At 44.7% G+C, this 18,698-nt stretch overlaps 1 protein-coding gene across 1 annotated transcript in view; it reads left to right on the top strand.

Annotated features, from left to right (window-relative positions):
• The window catches only part of Cfap61 (cilia and flagella associated protein 61), a 250,959-nt gene that overhangs the window by 168,527 nt on the left and 63,734 nt on the right, over positions 1-18,698 (top strand). Inside the window, exon 20 of the mRNA XM_057780855.1 lies at positions 4,770-4,944. Coding sequence (XP_057636838.1) covers positions 4,770-4,944 — 175 coding nt within the window. The remainder of the gene's footprint in view (positions 1-4,769; positions 4,945-18,698) is intronic.

Genomic DNA, 18,698 nt, shown 5'->3' with positions numbered 1-18,698 from the left:
CAAACAAACAAGCAAACACCAAAACAAAACTGAGGCATAGGCTTCTGAAGGGATGGTGGCCACCGAAAGCCAGTAGATGGGAAGACAGAGAAACAAAGCTGCAGGAATAGACTAGGTGTGGCTCAGAATCATGGAGTCTACAGCGGTACATGCCATCCGGGCTGGGTAAGCAAAAGTGTGTGGCTGAAGGAATGACATGAAGTTTGCAGGCAAATGGATGAAACTAGGAAAAAAATCATCCTGAGTGAGGTAACCCAGACCCAGAAAGACAAACATGGTATGTCCATACTGATAGGGGATATTAGCTGTTAAGGATAACCATGCTACAATCCACAGCCCTAGAGGTGCTAGATAACAAGGAGGGCCCAAAGAGGGATGCATGGATTTGAAATAAAAGAGATCTCCAGGGTGTACTGGAAGGGGAGGGGGAACATAAGGAAAAAAAATAAAGAAAAGAGTACAAACTTATTGGGAGTGAGGACTACGCACACTGCTGTCCCTCCCAGGAACAGACCCGAGAAGGACACTCCAGTGACGGTGGAGGGGAAAGGGGACTCTCTCGTCTGAGAACTGGAGTCTGTGTCTCATCTCTGGACAGGCTTGTGACAGGAATTTAAAAATGTTAGCAGAAAAATCTCCTTACCCCAGAAGAGAATTGTTCACTTGATTGATTCCAAGCAAAATCAAAGCCTTTTTCCCCCCTCTTTCATTTAGTTACATTCTGGCAAATGTCAACGAGTGAGACATTTCTCATTGTTTTGTGAGAATGATGGGGGGCAATGAACAAATTTAAGAAGAAAAATAACAGATTGTCAAATGGTCCCCCTAAAAGGATAAAAATAATGGAGGCATAAACAATCTCCTGTCTGGTACTAAATGACAAAAGAAAGCAGAAGTAAGGACACGGAATTCTAGAGGAAATGTGATAACTTGAGAGTTCTACGTGTCCACCTGGGTCTCAGAGGCCATTCTTTATATGCAAGACCTCAGGAAAATTATCTCTTGTGGGTTTTTGTTGTTGTTGTTCTTTTTGTTTTTTGTTTGTTTGTTTTCTTTAACTTGTACTCCAAATAACAGACAAGGAATTCAGAGTCTTCCAGTCGTTAGAAGACACAGGTGGCCATTCAATGGATGATTTCAAGCAGTAATGGAAATAATTTACATTCTGAACATACCTGTGGCGGCGTAAATGAATGCAGAAAGATTATAAAAATATATACAGCTTTAATAAGGAAATAGACTTACAGGACCACAGGTTCCCGCGGAGAACAGGAGAAGCAGAGCACAAAAGGGCTGATGGGATCACGCCCGGCAGATTTATCAGTAAACATTAGCCCAAGGCGAACACGCCCCCAATGGGTGGGGCTATATCCCTACACATACCTACTAATATAATCCTCACTGTAAACCAGTGTAATACAGATCAGGAAATTGATGGAGAAGAGGTGTGGCTAAGGAGGAGTGGGCACTGTCTACAAGCACCGCAGCCTGATGGGATCATTTTAGTGGTTGAGTCTGCCTGCCAGTTGAGAGGAACTGAGCCAAAGTATGCTGAGGAGCAGCACAAAGAAATTCACCTACCAAACCCTGGACCAGGAAAAGGCAAGAAGAGAAAGGCAAAGGCTGCAGTGGTGAAAGTACCAACCAGAACGACATAAGCGGAAATGCAAGTTGGGACAGAGAATGTCACAGTTGCAAACTGATGTAAGACCAAGACCAGGTTTACACGAAATTTGAAATACGAGAAAAGCACTCAATCAAAATGACTGTATTTTTTTTTTAAAAAATAAAAAGACAGTTAAGGGGCTGGAGATATAACTCAGTGGTTAAGAGCACTTGCTGCTCTTGCAGAGGACCCGAGTTCAGTTCTCAGTGCTTATATCAGGTGGCTCACAACCATCTCTAACTCCAGCTCCAGGAAATCCAGTCCTGTCTTCTGGTCTCCAAGGCTATCAACACACACGTGGCATATACTTACAGAGACACACACTCTTACACACAAATAAAAATGAAAATAAATCAGTTTTGGAAGCTAGCTAAAAGGGGCCAGTGAGGGGCCAGTGAGATGACTCAGTGGATATGGGCATTTGCTGCCAAGGCTGACAGCCTTGAGTGCGAACTCTGGAGCCCACATGACAGAAGTAGAAATCTGACTGCTGTAATTTGTTGTTTGATCTCCACAAGTGCCCCCAGCAGGCATGCTCTCTCCAGGAAAAAAATTAAAAACGTAAAGTTTTAAGAGCTGGAGAGACTGCTCAGTCTAAAAACATGTGCTGCTCTTCCGAGGTATCTAAGTTGGATTCCCAGGACCCATGTTGAGTGACTCACAACTACCTGTAGCTCAAGCTCCAAAGGATCAATGCTTCTGGCCTTCATGGGCACCAACACTCACATACCCGACACACACACACACACACACACAAATGTAAAAAATAAATATAAAACATTAAAATACTTTAATGGAAAAATACACAGTGACAGATTATGGAAGCAAACCCACAAAAAGCAGCAAAGAAAAGCTGGAGAAAGAGAAACAGTGATAGAGGGTGAACTTCATGATGCCAGTGTCGACAGCAGCCCCAAACGCCTTCCCTGCTGAACATGACTATATCAAAGGGTACATCACAAAGACAAAAAGTATTGACAATTTTATTCATTTTCTAGAATCACACTGAGGAAGAGAAAGAACAAAGAGCTCCTACAGAGGCTTGAAGTCACTGAGATGCTTAGCTATAGGGATGAAGCCTCGGGGTTGACCAGATGACCAGTCAGTGCTCAGACCCTCCTAAGGTTTCTTTGAAGAATTCAGTTCATATCTCATGGTCCAGACTTTAGGACATCTTCCCAGAAGGAAAGAAAATACCGTGTTATCTCATAGTCTAAAAGTTTGCTTCCAGAAGGAATGCTCATGCCTGGGAGAAGAATGGGACTGCCCCTGGAATCCTCATCAGGGTGGTAATGATCCTTCAGACTGTTGAGTGTTCCCTGAGACAATCAGGATGGCTGACTCAACCCTCACAGTCATTGTTATGCCCTCTCCCCTGTTTTATGAAATGACTGTAGTCAAGGGCTGAGGGGGCGTGAAGGGCATGATTTATCCGAGGTCTTGTATCGCAGGCAAGATTTTGTCATTGTCATTGTAGAACTCTTCCCAACTCACAATTTCGGTCTTCCACTGTGAATCTGCCACACGGTCCACAAAGATCTTCCACCAAAGTTTCAATTTTCCTTTCTCACTTCCCTGGGCTGCCTTTTTGTCTACACAATTTCCACCTGGCAGCCAGAGCAAAGGGCCAGAGTAGTGGCCTACTGAGCAATCTCAAGCAAGTGTGCCATTTTATTTGGCGTCAACAACAGTGTTTGTTTGGTTTTAATTTGAATCAGAAATAAAAAGTCAAGAGTCTACATGCAAACCCAAGGCTTTGACATTTCTTGAGGAATCAGATCTGGTCATCCTGAGCCTGTGCTGTGCTCTGGCAGTGGCTGGATGGGGCTGAGGCATGGCTGAACTCCTGGGCTAAGGCACAAGACTTCTGGTTGCCAGAGTGTCCTCAGCATGAACGACCAATGCTGGCCACCATCCCTTATTGTGATTTTATTGTTATTTTTTCTTATTGCAGAGGAAAATTTCTATTTCCATTCATGCTTGTGATAACAGAAAGAGAGCAGAAATAATACAAGGGCAAGCTGGTGTGTGTGTGTGTGTGTGTGTGTGTGTGTGTGTGCAAGAGTGAGAGAAAGAGAGAGAGGGAGGGAGGGAGAATGAAGTAGAGAATTTCTCTCCTGATAAAGTGAATAATGGCAGTCTTATACCTTTTATAAGTAAACACTGATCTTCTGTATTCTCTGTGGTCCCTCTGTAGACTTGAACATCAGCACCTAAAGTAGTGGCACCTGCGGAAGATAGTTCTCTCTCTCTCTCTCTCTCTCTCTCTCTCTCTCTCTCTCTCTCTCTCTGTGTGTGTGTGTGTGTGTATGCATATATTTGTATATATATATATACGTATATATACATATACATATATATATATATATATCCATATCTGCTAGATCCAGAGCGCTCCAATACTCTTAAGGCATCTTATCCCCTGATTGTGGGCAAGCCCCTATAGCTACCCTGTAAAGAACAGAATCTTGTATGGAGAAACTTCTAGAGTACCAGGACTCAGCTAAAGAAGAGTGTGAAGCTCCTTTCTCAAGATCCTTTCTCTGAAAACCCAACTGCCCCAGTGTGAGGTGCTCAAGTCCTAAATGGGTATTCCAGACCACAGGGAGCAGCAACCTTCAGATGGCTGATCACAGCTTGCTAGCTTAAGATTCTCTGCATATTCTTTGGAGGAAAGAGAAAGGTTTGATCTTTATGTGCAGATGAGTCTACCCCAAGAGCACCAAGTTACCATTAGCTGCCAATTCTTCCCAGCCAAGGCCCCAGTCATTAGAGCATAGAGAGAAACTGTCCCTTGACTTGCCCCTGTCTGAATGACTGACTTACAAGAACAGAATGGCTCAGAATGTACTATTTGGCTGGTCTCTGCCGCACTGAGTTCTAAAATAATGGATGACAGCATTGGACAAGCCGAGCAATTCGTTCTAAGAGTTGCCTCAAAGTGGTCATTCTGCTTGCTTATTTGTGTATTTCTTTCCCTCTCTGTTAGAACCGAATTTTATATCCTGGGACAGAAAAGGCCATACCAGAGTATGGATATAGACTTTATTTTCTTCCAATCACGTCACCACTGATTTGACCATTTCTCTGTAATGCGCCTCAGGTTCCATGCCCCACAGGGGCTGATATCGATAAACATCTGACGAGCAGAGAAGTTGTGGAGAAGAGAGAGCTAAGGTACACTGGGAAAGTCCCGCACAACCTTTTCATTCTCAATGACGAGGAGGACTGTGTTCAGGCACTCATTTGGATGAGAAGCAACTCCATCCTCACAGAAGGTAAAGTTACTGTGGCTGCAGCCTTTCAGAATAGCATTTTATTTTTATAATGAGGCTCATTCTTCATCTAGTTCCAGTGTATAATTAGTGTCTAATTAATTCCAACCAAATCATTCATCTGTCATGCTTTGTTTTCCAGATTAATTTACAACTTGTTGTCATTTTTGGATACCCAGAATGTTTTCTGAGGGAAAGAAAAAGGCTTGAGATAGTTTAATTATCTATAATTATTTTATTACACAAAATGAATATCCGAAGAGCAAAGCATGGCTAAAATCATTAACTAATTAAAGAATAATTTAATAAGCAAACATGTTTAGCAATTATATGGAAAATATGTCTCCCTTTGTGACGCTGAAAAGAGCCAGGAGGAGGGAGAAAGGCAGGCGTTGGAAGGGCCCTTTTCTTCTTTTCAGGACCCATTGTTCCCTTTCTTGCTGTTGCCCGCGCAGTCCTCCCGTAAATAGACACATTCGAGCTGCAGACCACTTTTTGAACCCAACTGTGAAAGTAAAACATTTGTACAAATGCCTGCGCCACTCAAAAGCATTTCCCAGGCATCTTCTTCGCCATTGTTTGGATTTCTTTGAAATTGTTTGACTCGTGAAACAACTAGAACAGAGCCTGCTCTGCCCGCATGTTTTTGGCTGAAACCTGGGAGCCAGGAAATAGAAGTGACCATGCATTCAGCCCTTCATCTTCCCTAAGATCAAGTCGAGTCCCATGGCTACCTATGGGGAGAGCCGAGGTTCTCATCCTCACCGGCGGTTCAGACCAAGGACACAAAGACCCCTAAGTGCCCAGAAAGTGGGCATCAAATTGCCAAATCAAATATTTTCATGGGTTAAGTATTACTCCATTAATTAATACAGTCAATGCAATAGAATTAAATACAGTTCCTTCAGATTTTCAGTTAATGACTTAGGTCTTTCAAAACTTCTGAGGTTAGTGTATTCAGGGCATGAAGCAGTTAATGGGGATCGAATGGCATTCATCCCATTTCTAGATTCTATTTGCTAGTATGATATGAACTATTTGTCTCTAAATTTATGAATGAGATTGGCCTGTAATTTTCTTCAACATGCTTTCCTTGTCAGGTTTTTAGCTTAGGCGAACGCTAGCTCCCCAAGGCGATTCTGGCTCTCGCCATGTTTTTAGAGGAGTTGAAATAAAAGTAACCTAAAGGTTGGATTTGAGTCATCAAAAGTCCGCACGGATCTAGAACCTGTGCCAGAGGTGGGATCAACACATGAATCCAGCAGGCAGCTGTAAACATGTCATAAAACATCTTCAGATTTGGATCTACATGTGTTTAAACATGTTTCAGCATTTGACTCTTTTTTTTTTTTTAATAACCACCATAGTTTTAAAAACCTCTAGATTGACCTGTGTAGGCCTCAAGATTTCATGAGTGTCAGTGTGTGGTCATTATAAAGCACTAGGAAGTAAGTACCTTAGACTGTGCAGGGCATGCAGTCTGTACTGCAAATATTCATCTCTGGGGCTGCAGCAAGAGAGCAGCCCCAGAAATGCCTGGGCACGGCTGTGTGCCAGGAAACCTTTACAGTACCAGGTAATGAGCCGTGTTTACTGAGTTCTCTTTAATCCATAGAACTTGGGACAAATTACATCAAATTATCAGACTCGACGCAGAACATCGACTCCCTGACAGCAGAAGACCAAAGAACACAGTCTGTTTATCCTAGGACGGCAGCTTGTCCTGACAGTGGACAGGGTTTTAACCTTGAACTTGGAGTGTCTGAGGTGATGGGACTATGGAGCATTCTGACCAAGAAATGGGGCCTTTGAGAGCAGCAATGCAAGCTCTCCAGGTTGAACCCGAGAGCAGGCAAGCAAGAAGCACTAAGCTCTCCAGGTTGAACCCGAGAGCAGGCTAGCAAGAAGCACTTCAGTCTCCTGCGGGTGCTTTTCTTGTTTTTTCTCTTGGTTCTCAAATGTGAGGGAAGGCCCTGCCCTCTGTGAACCTCTGTGGATGTGACTGGCTGTCAGAGTCGGTGGTTTTCTGACACTTACTTTAGGAGGACTACTTTTTTTATTTAGATTTAGGACTGTCTGGCCATTGTGAAGCCACTCTGAGAGTCTGTTCTTTTCCACTCAAGGGCCAGAATAAGGAATGTGTGGAAAGTAGTCCCTTGTCTTAAATGCAGGCTCTCCCCCGCCCCATCACCCAGGTATGGGTTGTTAGCACTCAGACAGAGTCCAAGCTTGGAGGGTATCTGAGGAGCCCAGCCCAGCCCAGGTAAATTAGCTCTGTCTAGAGGCCCTTTCAAGGGACTTCTCATGTGTGAAGATGGAAGAAGGAAAGCATTACCTCCTGCCTGCCTTAGGAAACTCTCTTTGGAGCTTTTCCATAATTCAATTCCGGGCGGTGGTGGCACACGCCTTTAATCCCAGCACTTGGGAGGCAGAGGCAGGCGGATCTCTGTGAGTTCGAGACCAGCCTGGTCTACAAGAGCTAGTTCCAGGACAGACTCCAAAACCACAGAGAAACCCTGTCTCGAAAAACAAAACAAAACAAAAAAAAACAAACAAACAAACAAAAAAAAACATAATTCAAGTCACATTCAGGCCTGCTTTTAGTTAGTCCCATTCAGGCCTTGGTCTTGAACTTATTTTCCTGTCCCTTCCTCCAGTACCCCACACCCCTTAGGAGCCATCCCTCCTCCCACTGAGCAGAATCCCAGGGATACAATCTAAACCCCAGGACAGTTGTGCCTAGGACAGTAGCCCAGTTGGCTACAGAAAGCATATCTCCATGTGGGAGCCAAGAGCCAACAACAGACAGCTACCTCTGTGGGAGCTTCTAGAATACAGCACAGAGCAAAAGCAGCTTGAAAAGAGGACTCTGCTTAGAGCCCTCTAACGTGCCCTGGTCTTTGCTGCAGCTGACAGTGTGTCGTCTGGGAGGCGAGGCCTGCATGGGAAGCATTTGCATACCTCATGTGGTCCTCTTGATGACCCCTCGTCTCCTAACTGAGCAGTGTGAATCTCATCACTAGACTTGCTTGTTCACTTTTTTATTAAAAAAGTAAATGTTAATACAATATATTCTGATCCCAGTTTCCCTTCCCTTATCTCTTCCCAGATTCTACCTTTCTACCCATCCAACTCCACTCCTTTCTATCTCTCCTTAAAAAACTAATAGACAAACAAACAAACTGGAATTTTAAAAAAAGAAACAAACAGAAAAAAAAAAACCGAAGAAAAATCAAAGGAAACACACCACACACACAAGCACAACTTACAAAAATAAAATTAGAAACTATAATATATAAGAAAAAAAGTAAAGTTAAAAAAAATACCTGAACAAAGCATTATAAAATCAAAAGTCTTCCAATCTCCCAGAATACCATTGAGTTCATTTTGTGTTGGTGTCTACTCCTGGGCACAGGGCTGTTGAAGGAGCTGCGGGCTGCGTTCCTGCCACCTGGCTCCCAGCCGCCTGGCTAGCTTATGCCCCGAAATAACAAAACACAAAGTGTATTCTTAAACACTCTTTGGCCCATTAGCTCTAGCCCTTACTGGCTAATTCTCATATCCCGATCAACCCATCTCTAATAATCTGTGTAGCACCAGTCTTACCAGGAAAGATTCAGCATGTCTGACCTGGCGGCTTGCTTCATCGTGTCTGCCCCAGAGAGCAGCGGCCTGGCATCTGAGCTCACTTTCTCTTCCTCCCAGCATTCTGTTCTGTTTACTCCACCCACCTATGTTCTAACCTACCAGGCCAAGCAGTTTCTTTATTAATTAACCAATGACCTTCCTCCATCACAGGGCCTACCCTCAAGTATGGTTTGTACAGCCACTGAGATGCTGTTGGAGAAAACTTATTTTTCTTTTGCGAGTGGTTGACAATTGAACTTCTAAGTTAGGGATGGGGACTTGTGTCCACTTCCCCTCTAAACTCTGAGACCCCAGGTTCATCACTGGACTTTCAAGCCCCCTCTAATACTGCCAAATGTCTCTGCAGTCTTCCTGGTGCTGCTCTTCGGAAGGAAAACAGCTGTTATAGCAGCAATGTCATAGAGACATCTAGAATCTAGAGTTTGCTGAAATTTCAAGCCATGTCATATATATAGATATAGATAGATATATACACATATATACACGTATATATATATATGTGTGTGTGTGTGTGTGTGTGTGTGTATGTGTGTGTGTGTGTATCTGTAATTTATCTCAATGTCACTTGTATTCATGCCAAGCCTGGTATGCAGTGGATGATGTTCAAGAAGGTTTTAGTGCCTACAAGTGAAGACAACTCACAGTGGTTTTGTTTTTGTGTTTGAAATAGGGTCTTGCTATGTATTGCAAGCTAGCCTCGATCCTTCTACCTCACCCTCTGGGTTGTGGGATTATAGGTATGCATCATCTTGCCAACTCTCACACTGAGTCATATCAAAACATTCTACTCTCAGCCCCACCTGGAAATTGGTGGCCAGCTGTGATGACTGGCAACCCCTTGGTTGAGATTCATGGCATTCTTACAAATCTCTTTGTGTTTTCTGCAAGAGTGCACATTGACTGAGTAGACCGAGGGGAGATCCTCACACTGAATGACACCAAGTTTGGGGGTTGGTGGCATCAGCTCAGTTTTAGGGCCCACCACTTTCTTGAGCAAGTTATCGGACCCCTCTGTATGTTAGGGTCTGGATGAGATCTTCCTTACATGGGAGGCTATGTTAACACTCAGAATAGCTTGTGTCTACAGAATTCTTAGTGTGGCTGAGACACTTTACCGAGGATCGGATAGAACAACTCATTTGACTCATCAAATCCTCCCAACATCCCATGTAAGGAAGATAGCATCGAGAGCCTAACATACAGAGGACGACAGCAGTCAGGTGAGGTGGTGCAGCCGCAGGTGCGAGTAATGGGCAAAGTGGTCACATTGACATTTGGTGGGGCAGTGAGCACAACCGTTCTAGTTTGTTCTCGAGTTAGTTGTGAAGTGGTGGTATCTGAGGCCAGAACCAGGAAGTCTGGCATGTCAATTAAGAAGGCTGTGTTCCTTCCTGCCTGTGGCTGAGTTAGACAGCCAGTCTTCCAGGAAGAATGGGGATATTCTTTGTAACAGCTTTTACTGTCTCAACTAATTTCCCCTCGTATACAGATGGTTGGTGATGGGGGCAGGGAAAGGTAACCAATGATAGGCCCTTCTCCCAAGAATCTGAGGAAAAGAAGATGAGGCAAGAGGATCGCCAGGAGTTCTAGGCCAGCCCAGGCTACATAGTGAGTTCCAGGCCAGCTTGAGTTTATCTATGGGCTAGCAAGATAGCCCAGCAGATAAAAGCTCTTAGCATGCAAACCTGACAACGTGCGGTTAGTCCCCAGAAACAACGGTGGACAAAGAGAAGTGAATCCTGCAAGTTGTCCCCTGACCTCCACACGTGCATCGTGGCATGCACGTGCCCGCATTCAGAACCTCTCTCTCTCTCTCTCTCTCTCTCTCTCTCTCTCTCACACACACACACACACGCATGCATGCACAGGCATGTAAGCACACAATATTCAATAATAAAATTAGATATTTTTAAAGAGAAAGAACCACCCTGTATCTACTGGCTGTGGCAGGGAGGCTTGCCTATCTCTTTGGAATCGACTTCCTAAGTCCTAGGAAAAGCCAGGGTTGGCAGGAACAATGACTGCTCCTGGGAGGAGGAGACTCCTGTTATACACACGCAGATGCCACTTCAGAGTGTGGCCCACTCCCAGCTGCTGCTTGACACTCCAGTCCTCTGCTCCCATGGGGGAGCCCAGTGGCCATGATGGAAGCAGCTGAGACTCCATTTTCCGTGCTCTAGAGTTACAGATGTCAATTATCCCAGCTCCGGGCCCTGCTCTGAGTTGTGGAGAATAGCGAGTGACGTCACAGCTCAAATGGTGGCTCTCAAGTACAAACAAAACCAGCAGTGTTCAGCTGGGGGGTTCTAATAGAACCCAGCCACTGATACATCAGAGCCGTTTGTGGCATTAATTGAGACTAATTGAAATTCATCTGCTCTTACCTCTGTGCTTTCCCTGAAAATGAAAAGAAGGGTGCAAGTAAAGTTAAAAAAAAAAAAAAAAAAACAAAGCCACCCTAATGGCTTGAAATGGATCAATTATTTTCATCTGTAGCTAAATACAGTTTACTGCCTTATTAAAAGCGTGTTTATAGGAAGAACAAACATTAAAATTCCAGTGCACGAGTCGTCATCAACAAAACCTTTGTTGCAGCGAAAACATTCTTCCCTTCATGAATGAGGGAAAAATGAGGCAGGTCAGGCCAGGGTCAGAGAAACCTTATGTTCTAATGTATAAAAAGCCTAAAGAGTATTATTGTCTGTTTGTAGGCAGGAGATGCTTTGTAAAGAAGTGGTGTTTTGGTAATGTTTTACAATTTTTTAAAAATTCTTTCATTAACTAGCAATTTCTTGATTTCATCCAGATAAAATCCCAGTTAGAACATTTTAAATCCAGGATTGCTCGTCCATCCGCAAGTGCAGCGCAGGGCTTTGGGATATAAAGCCTGCTCACTGTGAGTTCCCTGGACCCACCCACTGGCTGCCGTGTGACTTTGACCTCTCTGCTCTGCTTTCTGGGGAGGGGAAAAACAATAAAACCTATCTTCCAGGCCTGTCTGGGGATGAAGAGGTCATACAGAATGACCATATGTCTCTTTTGAAGTGGACGAAGAAAATTGAAGTCTTTGTTAAAATAGAAAAGAATGGGGCCCGAGAGATGGCTCAGAGGGAGAAGGCCTGGTGAGCGAACTGGTGACCGGAGCTTGAGCCCTGGAACCTAAGAGGGTAGAAGGAGAGGATTGACTCCACAGACTCCTCCAGCCTCCACCTGCATGCTGCAACACCCATGTGCCCACACATCTCACACACACAATAATAATAATAATAATAATAATAATAATAATAATAATAATAATAAATGAAAATTTAAGCAATAAAACTAAATAGGAAAATAGGAAACAGGAGGTGTAGTGGTACACACCTGTGTTCCCAGTATTCCGGAGACTGAGGCAGGCAGATCACAAGTTCAAGGTCAATTTAAGCTACAAAGCGAGTCTCAAAAAGTAAAACAAACAACAACAGAAGAAAGAAAAAAAAAAAGAAAAAATAAAACACTGTATTTTATTCCTTGAACTTAATAGAGAGATTAACTTAGCTTTCCCTTCCTAGGAAGGCATCTTACCCTTAAATATGAGGGGATTTTCAGACCCTTGGCACCATAACTGTAATCAGGAACCAGGATGACAAAACTGACACCGTCTCCCTCCGTGAAATAAGTCACAGGCCCTTGTGCCGAGGTGTACTGCTGTGGCTGCCATCCCAGGTGTGACGGATGTGACCTGTCACGGCTGCTAGCGTGTTCACGCCTGCTTTAAAGGGAGTACCAGAGGCAAGGCAGTCACTGTTTCCAGAAATTCTTATCTTAGATGCCAGGCTCCCACCCTTCCCTCTCGAGAGAGAGCGAGGGACAGATCGTCACCTCACCCCTTCCTCTCCACCTTGGTGGTCAGCCCTAAAGCCACGCCCCCCCCCCCCTTCTCTGAGAAGCTACTTTGCACAGCTCGTTTCAAAGACCCGCTGCTCCCTGGGACCACGCCCTCCTTCCCAGGTCTGTAATCTTAGTGACGGGGAACTGCGGAACGTAACGTCTTCCGTCTTTTTATTACACGTTCACCCAGAGTTCCAATCAGCCACCATCCCTTGCCATTTGAAGGCGAGACAGCTCATCCTTCATCTGCCACCTGTTGGGTCAAGTATGAAACTGGTCCTACCTTGTCTGCTAAAGAAGAGGAGCTGGAAAGCACACCACGACTAGGGTCATCTAGCAGAAACTGGCAGCAGAGGAGACCCTCCAGTCGCCCACCGTACGGTGGCCTCACACGTGTACAGATCCCAAAGCAGTACTGGTGTTCTTGTTCCTTTTTGGGAGATCTCCCTGCAAAGACTCAGAATCGTAAGACACTGAGTCCTGGGATCGCATTGGTGACATTCACCTTTGACCAAAGGCTGTTTCTGAAAAAGATGTTACAGCAATGGCCCATGGACCTTCATAACCAGAGTCTTTCTCACCTGCTCCATACAGGACCAAGATGTTCTGTGCCTGGGAGACTCCATGCATGTTTTTGTCTATCTCCTGACAAAAGTAGGCAGCTGTTAGCAAAGTCAAGGATTTTCTGCCCCTTCCTGTTCCTTACGCACGTTCCCTTCCTGTTCCTTACGCACGTATCCTCCAGTTCATCTGAAATACCCTGCACCACCACTTGCATTCCCTGGCTTTTGAAATCATCTTTTCCTTTCATACTTGCAGATTCGGGACAATCTGGGTCTCAGGCTCTCGTTGTCCTTCTACCTCTCTGTCCCTCTTGTGCTCTCTTCATTCTGTTTCTGACTTGATTAACCCCTGTTATTGATAATTGTACAATGGGTAAGCTTCGTCTCAGACATAAGGAAGTCCTAAGATCTGAAATCTGAAACAAATCAGCACCACACTCTAAAGATTCTAAGAGCCACATGCTCTCCCGGCCCATTTAGAAAGCTGTGCTTTCTCTGCCTGATGCCTGACTTTCTCTAAACTGCACAAGGGGTTTCTTGTCTCCCTGTGTTACCATGGCACCTACATGCGGGAGTGTTATTTGATAGTTACTGTTGGTTGTAGTTACATATAACTTTGATCACACTGAAGATTATATAGGATTTTGCGAACTACACTGGAAACCCAAAATCAGATCTAATACTGTCAGAACTACCATTGTTAAGATGAATATGTTTGCATTTCATAACCCACCTAGTGACTAAATACTTCGTACTGTGCCAACTGAGTAAAGTTTGTGCTGGGGCAGTAGGAACGGTGCCTTGAGGGCACGTGTTCTCCTGTCAAAGCACGTGGTGGTTCACAACTTTAATTCAAGAAAAGATAAGAAAGGAAAGGAGAGGGCGTGCAAGAGCAAAGTAATTGCCTACTGAAAATGAGCGCCCAGGGAAAGCTTCCACAGTGCAGCCACACAGGCACTGGGTCACCGGGGGTCAGGCTACCTCTCAAGCAGACAGCAGATCTTGACTGCAGCATCCACACCATGCTGACTTGGCAGATATCCAGAAGGCAAGGGTTAGGGAGTAAGGGAGGCTTGCACCAAGGTTCCGGAAGACCGCCGAGAATGGACGGTGTGTGTCTGGGACAGATTTCTGGTAAGGAGGCTCCAAGAGGTCGTGAAGTGAAACTGTGGTGTGAAGTTTAAGTTGCCGTGGAAACTCTAGGTTTCAGATGCCAGGAACATGGAATGCTCACCAAGGAAAGGTGTAGCCATCAAGTAGAGATGGCCCAAGAGAGATGTTATATGTTAAAGATAGCAGAGCCCTATGGCCGCCCAGGCCTACCAAAGCCTGGTGAAGCCCACCGTAAGCCCTAAGTGCCAAACACGGAACAGTGGGGCTTGGTATACCTTGCTGTACTTTGGTCAGTGGCCTGAACCTTCCTTGCTGTCCTCCTGTCCCTCACTTTTCGAATGGGAATGATTACCCTGTTCTATCGTGAACTTGAATTATAGGAGTTCTCCTTTTCATTCTGTAGGGGCTCAAAAACTAAGAGAGTGCCTAAAATCTCAGGAATGGCTTTGGACTTCCAAATAGGATTGGTACTTTAAAGATGAGGAGGGTACTTTTGGACGCTGAACTGAAATGCATTTTGCGTTATGAGATGGGCATGAGCCCATGGAGACCAATGGAAGAGTGACGCAGTTGGGATCTGAAACTTGCCCTGTGGACTAGTGTGTTTCAGCCCTTGGTCCCCAGCAAGGGACCAATTGTTATTTGGGGGAGATTATGGGACCTTTAGGAAGTGGGGGCCTCACTCGAGAAAGTGAGTCACTTCTAGTATGCCTCATGAGTTACAACCCAGCACAAATTTCAACCCAGGTTCTCTCTACTTCATTCACTGACATGGACAAATCACCTCCTGTGCTACCATGAATGCTGACAACCCTTCTCTACCACGAAACTGAAGCAGAACGAATCCTCTCCCCTTAAATCGGTTCTTCTTGAGTGATTTGTTATGGTAACAAGAAGAGTAACTGGGGAGTAGAGGAAGCCTTGAGTGAGTGTGTGAGGAGGGTATGAAGTCCCAAGAAGATGTGTGTTGTTGACATGGGCGTAGCCATGTCAAGGATACCAATCTCTCAGACCTGTGGGAACTGGCAAAGCCTTCCTCCTGGTGAAGTTCAGAAGAAATTGGCAAAGCCTTCCTCTATGCCAATAACCAGTGTTTACCAACAACTTACCAGTGTGCACAAAACTCGCCCCTCCCCTTCCTCCTGCAGCCTGACACTGCTCCCCTATGCTGACCACTGAGAACAGCGTGTTCCTTCTCTGCTGTAAAGAATCAATACTCTGAGTGAGGTTTGTTACATAGTTGGTGCTGGTACTGCTGTATGGAGATGAGCATAGCCCAGGTTCTTTGTGCAGATCTCTCTCTCTCTCTCTCTCTCTCTCTCTCTCTCTCTCTCTCTCTCTCTCTGTCTCTCTCTGTGTGTGTGTGTGTGTTCTTTCTCCCTTCCCTCACTGCTCCAGTCAGGTCAAGCTCCAGCCTCATGCATCATGGAGCCAATGATAAAGTATATAAAAGTGCCGGTGTTGTACTTGGCATATCGGAGTCATAAACAAATTGCCTCTGAAATTTCTTTGCAAAGAAAAAGTGAGAAACGATGAAAAAAGAATTCCCAATTTCAGGAAAATAATGGAAAGAAAGATCTCCCGTGGAAAAGCTATTTCAAAGGCAACAGATTGGACTGGCGAAGCCAACAGACTGACTTTGTCATGCCAGGCTGTTAGCTTGTCTCCTCCTCGTGGGTCTGTACTATAGTCTGACTTATTTCCAAACAAATTATAATGAGATTCTTGTATATTTTATGAGTAATGAGACAATATCATCAGATGGAAAGTATTTGAATGAAGACTTTAGATGGAACTGTGTAAGCGGCCATTACACGTGAGTGGCGTGGCCCACGCCCCGCCCCTCCCTGTGTTGTCAGAAGGCCCTTCCCTGCTCTAGGCTTTAGGTGTGACTGCGGGCCTTGGAATCTTGTGGCTGTTGTGTAAGCAGGGACGTGAAGTAAACTCCAGGATTGGTGTTCTTGCATTTTGTCCTAAGTAGACTATGCCTCGGGGAGTTATCTGTTCAGGGAAGACAAAACATGTGTTGAGCAAACTCCTACCCAGCAAACCACAAGGCGGAACCATATCAGGAAACTCCAGCTCACCACAGGTGTGTGACAGTTCACACCATGCTTGTTTAAGCTGTTTGGCACTGGCTTTGGGGAGGCTTGTTATGCAGCCTTGTTGCAGTATCTGTCTGTTAGGAAACTAAAGAGTCGCCCCTCTTTTAGGGACTGTTGGTTCAAACTGAAGAAAGCTGTTACAGTTGGGTCCTGTGTCCCCCCCAAATGGCCCATATGCTAACGGCTTGGTCCCCAGCCTGTGGCTGTATTGGGAGGTGGTATGACCCTTTAGAAGTGGTATCTTGTGGATAGAAGTCAGCTCAATAGAGTAATGCCCTTGAAGGGGGGGACTTGAATCCCTCCTTTTCCCGTCTCTTCTGCCTCAGAGCCACAATAAGGGGGGCAGGCTCCCTCAGGCACACCCCCCCACCACCATGATGTTCTGCCCCTCCACTGTCCAAAAGACAAAAGAACCAAGTTCCATGATCGAAGCTTCTGTAGCAAAATAACTCTTTCTTCCTTGTAAGTTGATATCTCTCAGACACTTTGTCACAGTTCAAAAACTAGCCCAAACAGTTCTAGGTCAGACTTTCACTAGTCTTACCAATAAAAGTATAGGTCTTATAAAATATATTGATTTTTTTTTTTTTAGTTGGAAACATCATCAAACTGTTGACAGTCCATTAGGAGCACTTGTTAGTCCAGTTTGCCACATATTCCAACAGAGCTGCTCTTCTTCCCTGGATACGCAGGAAAACGTTCACAGGGGAATCGCTCTCAGCTAACATGGCAGAGAGTGCGAAACACAAAACCCTGGGCTCTGCGTGGCCTACACACTGATATTTCTTCAGCTGAAAATGGGCGTGCTTTGTAACGTCTATTTAGAAAGACTGGGACTCAGCCCCCTGACAGTTCTAGTGTCCTGCCTTGTCTCCTGGCGGCCCACTCTTGGTGGTACAGGACAGCCAAGATTGCTGTTCTGCAGCAGGCAGGAGCTTCAGGATATTAAACAAAGTGTTGACCCTATCAGCCAAGGAACTACTGATCTGAAGAACCTGCTTCCCAATACTGGCCAAGGCGAGTAAGGCTACCCTCTCCCCCTCTCCCACACACTGCTGGCTTGGCATCCCATGACAGAGGAGCAGGCACATAGGAGCATTTTCTAGATGTAGGCTGCCCTAGAGGTGCCATCAGGAAGTTCTTGGAGCTTATCTTTTTACTAAATAAGCCTTCTTTTTGGACTGAAAACAAGTTTTAATGGTGTCCTTTGCCATACAGAAGCTTTTCAGTTTCATGACGTCCCATTTATTAATGTTCTTAGTGTCTGTGCTTTCAGTGTTCTGTTCAGAAAGTCTTTTCCTGTGCCACTATTAGAGTCAGTATATCTGGTTTTATGTTGAGTTCCTTGGTCCATTTGGAGCTGTTGTGGGAATGTCATATATCAATCTGTTGATTTCATTGGTTAATTAATAAAGAAACTGTCTTGGCCCATTTGATAGGCCAGCCCTTGGGTGGGTGGAGTAGACAGAACAGAATGCTGGGAAGAAGGGAAGTTAGGCAGATGCCATGCCTCTGCTCTCTGGGTCAGTTGCGATGGAGCTCCAGCCCAAGATGGATCTAGATTAGAATCCTTTCCGGTAAGCCACCACTTCGTGGTGCTACACAGATTATTAGAAATGGGTTAGTCAAGATGTGAGAGTTAGCCAATAAGAGGCTAGAACTAATGGGCCAGGCAGTGTTTAAAAGAATACAGTTTCCGTGTTATTATTTTGGGGCATAAGCTAGCCAGGTGGCCGGGAGCTGGGTGGCAGGAACGCAGCCTGCAGCTCCTCTCTACATGGAGCTGAGTTGTGTGCAAGATGGCAAGTATGAATCTATTTGTGTTCTTCTACAAGCAGCTGTCCAGTTTGACCATGACTATTTGTTGAAGGTGCGATTTTTTTTTCCAGTGTGTATTTCTGGCTTCTTTATGAAAAATTAGATGTTCAAAGTGGCAGGATACAGACTGGGAAAAGATTTTTTTTTTTTACCATCTACACATCTGATACAAGGCTAATATCCAAAATATATAAACTCAAAGAAATTGGACATCAAGAAAACAAATAACCCAATTTAAAAATGGGGTACAGCTCTAAACAGAATTCTCAAAAGAGGAAATTCAAATGGCTGAGAAGCACTTAAAGAAATGTTTAGCATCCTTAGTCATCAGGGAAATACAAATCAAAATTTCTTTAAGATTTCATCTTAAACCAGTTAGAATGGCCAAGATTAAAAAAAAAAAAGATAGCTCATACTGGCAAGGATGTGAAGTAGGTAAACACTCAATTTGTTGCTGTTGGGAGTGCAAACTTTTACAGCCACTGTGGAAATCAGTGTGACAGTTCCTCAGGAAGATGGGAATTGATCTGCCTCAAGATCCAGCTACACCACCGTTGGGCATATAACCTTACTACATAGACACTTGTTCATCCATGTTCATTGTTGCTCTATTCATAGTAGCCAGAAATTGGAAACAAAT

Source organism: Chionomys nivalis, chromosome 9 (assembly GCF_950005125.1).
Source record: "Chionomys nivalis chromosome 9, mChiNiv1.1, whole genome shotgun sequence".
Taxonomy (NCBI): Eukaryota; Metazoa; Chordata; class Mammalia; order Rodentia; family Cricetidae; genus Chionomys; species Chionomys nivalis.
This window is presented reverse-complemented; position numbering and strand designations above follow the sequence as displayed.